The following is a 5607-nucleotide window of genomic DNA, read 5'->3' on the forward strand; positions in this document are numbered from 1 at the left end:
ACTGCTACGGCAAGCACTAGTCATATATTTGAATGTTGAGCAGCGAGCTCATTGGCTACCGATACAGGAGAGAACCAATCAGCTGTGCCATGTGATAATAATGTCATTAGGTCAGATTGAGTTAGACCTATCGGACTGCGCCATCTAGAGTTTCATGCCAGAACTCTGTATTTAAATGTCCTAAATTGAACAACAAGCTAATAGGGTCCCTCATAGAAAATAAAACCGCTAATATAATATTTATTTTGATGAACAACATGTTTTGAAGGTTAAGTATCTCGTTTGAGTGAGCATTTGTAGAAAAAGGAAACTAATACAGTACTTCAGACCCATTTTGAATCCTATTTGTGGAAATTGCCTAGCGCCCAAACGTCTGTTTTCCCCTCCTGGCTCTTGCTTGTCAAGGCCCATCAATGCTGCTGTGGACCTATAACTACACCTGAGGCCCTCCTTTCTTCCTCTGTACACTTCTATCCCTCTCTCTTTCCTTTCAGACCTTCTCCATCTTTGATTCCCCACTTCACCCAGCAGATGTCTAGATCTTAAGTTGCACTCCTGCGGTTGGCGAACTGGCAGACGTGTGTCTCGCGTGCCTGGTTCCTTCGAGCCCTGTGGGGAAACGCGCCTACCTGGGCGGCTCTGTAATTTTGTTTTCTCTTCGCTTCTTTCATATGAGCGCACTTACATCCACGCAGCAAGGTCAAGCGGGTCTGGAGAACTTGTATGACTCTACATCTGCAGGATTAAATGCATTTACCGCCTCCGTTCAGACGAAGAGGGTGAGTTTGAGAACTGGAGAAAGGAGAGATTTGCCGTGAAGGACCAAAATAAATATGTCAGACATCTTGCCATCTGCACGAGGGGCATTCCAAAGGGACTAATTAGCCAGCCGTGGTGGGCTGGATTGCTCGTTTGAAAGTGATTCGCTCTTCTTGGGGAAAACAGGTGGAGGAGTGTTTTTTTTTCCTTCACTCGCTTTATTGCGTTTGAGTGGTTTGGCAATTGCTCTTTTACTCCTAATGCTTGTTCTTCTTTGAATATTTTATAAAATGCCCTCATTGGTGTCTTTAATGCTGTCAATCAGCTGCTGTCGTTGGTGTCCCTTGGGTGTGTAGTGTTTTACACATATTGGAGCGAGATGATGAGTCAGGGGAGAAGCCGCTTAATAACTTGTTGGTTCTTTCCTCCCTCTGGTTTATGTGTTTATATGCTTTAAAAGTGAGTCATACTGCCTTAGAGGTAGCAGAGAATTGTGGGTCCACAAAGGAAAGATGGGTTTTGGATCATTTGAAAAGTATACCATGCTTATTTCTTCAGTATTTTAGTCTGTGTAGTGTATTATTATTATAATTTAAAATAGCTATTTTCTATTTGAATATATTTTAGAATGTAATTTTTTCATGTGATGGCAAAGCTGAATTTTCAGCATTATTACGCCAGTCTTCAGTGTCACATGATCCTTCAGAAATCATTCTAATATGCTGATTTGCTGCTCAAGAAATATTTTGTATTATATCAATGTTGAAAACAGTTGTGCTGCTTTATATTTTTGTGTAATCTTTGATGAATAGAAAGTTCAAAATGACAGCATTTGTTTGAAATAAAACTTTTGTAACAGTTTGTATTGTCTTAGCTGTCACTTTTGATCAATTTATTGCATCCTTGCTAAATAAAAGTTTTAATTTCTTAGAAAAAAAGCTTACCGACCCCAAACTTTTCAACAATATTGTATACATTTACTGTTTATGCATTGTATATTATGTATACTATGCACAGTATGCAAATTATTGTACTACTGTTTGAAACGTTTACTGTTGCGTAATGTATGGCTTCACATATTATTTTTTATGTTAAACACCTTACAGCATATATAATGCATAGTATTTTATTTGAACATAGCCATAATGACCAAATGAATAACAAGATACCTCGATCATACCCATAATAAGACCACGTGTTTTGAAGCAGAGGATTTGATTGGATGACATGGGGGCTTGTCAAAGACTACATTGTTTGTTTCTTAATGCAATTGAAGGTTTGCTCTGCCCTTAAACCAAAACATGTCCACTCAGGAAAGGGCTGTTGCACACTTGGGTTTGTAAAAAAACATTCTGACCTCTTTGGCTCCTATTTACCCATGTCTCTCTTCAATCAATACGCGCAAGCCCTTTGGGTGCATGCAGGGCGACGTCAGCTATTTACAGTGTGTGTGTGTTTTCAATACCTCAACTCCAGTGACTTGTCAACGACCTCATAAGCTCGTGAACCCCATCGGCTTTGTGCGGTTATTGCAGGCAGAGAGGCTAATTGTGCGTATGAGCAGGAGGAAGAAAGCACGAGGGAAAGAGAGAAAGAAAAGACGTCGGCTTGATGAATGATGCTTATGAGTCTCTGACAATGTGTGCAAAGACTTGCGTTTTCTAATCAAGTTTAAAAAAGCGCAGATTTAATTTTTTTGTGTACTTCACTGTTATTGTTTCTCTTAGAAGTTTAGAGTCTGATGTAGTTTTGTTAAAGACATGAATGTTACCTCAGATTGTGTGGCTTGTTAAGGAGAGCTGTGCTGTTACTCAGACTTGACCGTTTACACCTGCAAACGATTAACAGCATTCTAAAAGAAATCTGCCTTATCAACTGCATAACAACACCCTAGCAACCACCCAGAACACCCTACATTGTGGCAGTCAGTTTTGCATGTGTAAGCACCTCTGTAGAAATCTAATTCTACTATATATGTATATATTGATGTAGTGTTCTTTAATATGTTTAAAGTCCTTTTTTTGGCTTGCAAAATGCAACTCAGATTTCCTCAAATCCAATAGTACTGATTCATAAAACACCTGCCTTAATCAAATCCTCAAATTGGGTTATTCACATGCTTCTGCTGCGGCCACAAAAACCAAACCAGTGTTCTTTTAGCATAGAGTAATGAAGGACAAAGAAACCTCCATAGTCAGACTGAATACTGAACATATGCATGAAAGCCTCACAGTCTCTGCCAAACATGCAGGCTCATAGCCCCTCATATGAAGCCCACCTTTGCTGTAATTTGAGGAGGGATGCTGGCAAAGACATGAAAAGATGGCTGTGATACTGCTTGTCCTCCCTCCACAAGTAGAACACAAGCTTGGCGTGGCGGCACGATGATTGCTTTTGTGTGTTCTGGTCTCTCCGGACCCCTCAAAGACAGAGAGGGAATTACTGGCCCGCAGCCTCTGATAGTATATCAAGATTACTGCGTTTTCCAGACAAGAGTGGACCACCGCCAAAGAGCGAGATTGTGTCACTCGCTAACGCATTTGAAGGATGGCTGATATTTGAGGAAATGAATGGCTGTTTGGAATCGTGTCTGCAGTGTTCTAAATGATCTCGCTTTTTGAGGATTTATGGATCATGTTGTGTTTTGGAGTCATTCGTTTGACTGACTATGCTGACTGTATTTCAGAATAAAATGCCATATTTGGTCTGACATTTACATGGTAAATGGGCTATTTTCTGGGTGTTTGAGCCAATTAGAGGAAACTGTCAAATGTTTTGTTTGGCAAATAGGGTAAAATGAGAACGTTTCCCTTCAGATAAGTGGCATGGTGTTACATTAAAGTGAACTAGAAATCAAAATTGCCGTTTCATGACCTTTTTGTTACAACATGCCCTGATAATTTACACAATATGAGGTAAGTTGTCACAGTGACAGGTTAACAGGTTTTTCAGTTAAATTTTGGACTGTAATACAATTGATGAAACAATGAAAATGTAAATGTAACATTCAGAAATATCAAACCACTGTTTTGGCTATCAAAACAGTGATTTGTGATTAATAAATTGAATGATGAATTATATAATTAAAAAATGTATCTGACAACCTTCCCCAATATAAGACTGTATGAAATATTATCCAGATGGGTTTTTCAAAGTCTGGACAGCCAAAACAAACAAACAAAAACAAAAAAAACATGAAATTGGATTTTTTCAAATCTGATTCAAACTACATTTAGATTTAAATCCGAATTTTACACATGCATCTCATTCTAGATGCTCTGGCTTCTCCAATCAGATTTCAAGTCGTCTTTTGCATCACTTTTAACGCAACACACAATGATATCATCAAAACCGGTGATGGAAATGCCAGACGTATTCATGCAGTATTCAAACGAAGCCGAAGCCAGAACATTACAATATATACCAGTCTCCTCCGTCGCTGTTTTTTTCTGGAGTTCTGCACCGTGACTCGACAGGTGCTTATTTGGTGATTGCGATGATGCATCTCTATTTTTCCTGCATCTGTTTTGAAAGCCTCATCAAAAAATGTGGGAGCACCTGCATCATAACCAAAGCAGTCCATGCTGATAAGTTGGTTATGTCTGGACACATAAATCTGATTTTATCACTTGCACTTTAATAATACGGACAGTCTGACTGAAAAGCTCTGATTTAAGAAAAAATATTCATTTGCCTGCAGTCTGAATACAGCCTATGTGACAACTAGCCCCAGTTTCCATCATATCAAGTACTATAGTATTACCATTTGATAGGATTACTAAACCATAGTACTTATATCCATGTGTTTGATAGAGTATTTAAGATAAATTAGTTGTTTACTGACTGTTATTTCCCATATGTCAATGAATCATATGTTAATTTCTTCTCTTAAGTATAAACACGTATGGTTTGTGTGTGTGTTTGTAGGATGCGGGAGCGGGAGCTGCAGCGTGTGGGCAGGAGATTGCTGCTGTTGGGCATCTGTCTGCTGACTCTCTGGGGTCAGCTGAGTCTGGCCTCAACACATCGCAGCCATATTGGTGAGTTGCATAGAAACATATACACATTAACTTTAATGGGAAGCATTAGCGGAAACAGACTATCAGCTGAGATTTTGCCCACTCGGCTGCTGTGTTTAGCGTTGAATGAGCTTGACCTCCAGTTTCTGAAGTCCATTTTTTCCTGGAAATTCATAGACAGTATTTGCTGTTTGTTGTACTAGGGTTTTAACAACCTTGTGCTGCTCATTTTCAAAACGACCCACTTGACCTTGAGGATAAATGATGTTCCATTTGGCTTTACCTTGAATAAAAACAAACAAAAAGATCTGCACTTGTTTTCTCATGTTGGAGATGCAGGAAGAATCTGTTGAATATCCATATGCTGCTCTTTTTAAGCTCCAGAGACTTTTTCGAGGTCTCGATTATGGTTCTTTCTTTCAGATTTCTTTCATAGAATTAAAGGGGTCATATGACGTTGCTAAAAAAAGAACATTATTTTGTGTATTTGGTGTAATTAAATGTTTATGCGGTTTAAGGTTCAAAAAATACATTATTTTCCACATACTGTACATTATTGTTTCTCCTCTATGTCCTCGTCCTCCGTAAAATGCGTTGCACACATCGGAATATTTGGTTTGAACTGTTCTGGAACAGTGTTGTAAATACAACTTAACCACTGATTTCTAGTTGTGTCCTCTTTTGGAAGACCAAACAAAGTAGTTTCGCTTTCACAATGAAACACACAGCTTCTTCACGACATGGCGGCGGCAACAACAATACTACAGCAAGAATAAAAGTTACGCCTTCTTTCTCTGCGTGAACATTTGGGTGGTGTTATGCAAATCTT

At 38.9% G+C, this 5607-nt stretch overlaps 1 protein-coding gene across 4 annotated transcripts in view; it reads left to right on the forward strand.

Annotated features, from left to right (window-relative positions):
* The window catches only part of LOC107729782 (protein FAM19A2-like), an 80205-nt gene that overhangs the window by 35990 nt on the left and 38608 nt on the right, over positions 1 to 5607 (forward strand). For all 4 annotated transcript variants that reach the window (XM_016540483.1, XM_016540482.1, XM_016540484.1 and 1 more), the window contains exon 2: positions 4687 to 4799. In XM_016540483.1, coding sequence (XP_016395969.1) covers positions 4687 to 4799 — 113 coding nt within the window. The remainder of the gene's footprint in view (positions 1 to 4686; positions 4800 to 5607) is intronic.

The sequence above is a fragment of the Sinocyclocheilus rhinocerous genome, unplaced genomic scaffold (assembly GCF_001515625.1).
Source record: "Sinocyclocheilus rhinocerous isolate Xijiao unplaced genomic scaffold, SAMN03320098_v1.1 scaffold218, whole genome shotgun sequence".
In the NCBI taxonomy this organism is placed as follows: domain Eukaryota; kingdom Metazoa; phylum Chordata; class Actinopteri; order Cypriniformes; family Cyprinidae; genus Sinocyclocheilus; species Sinocyclocheilus rhinocerous.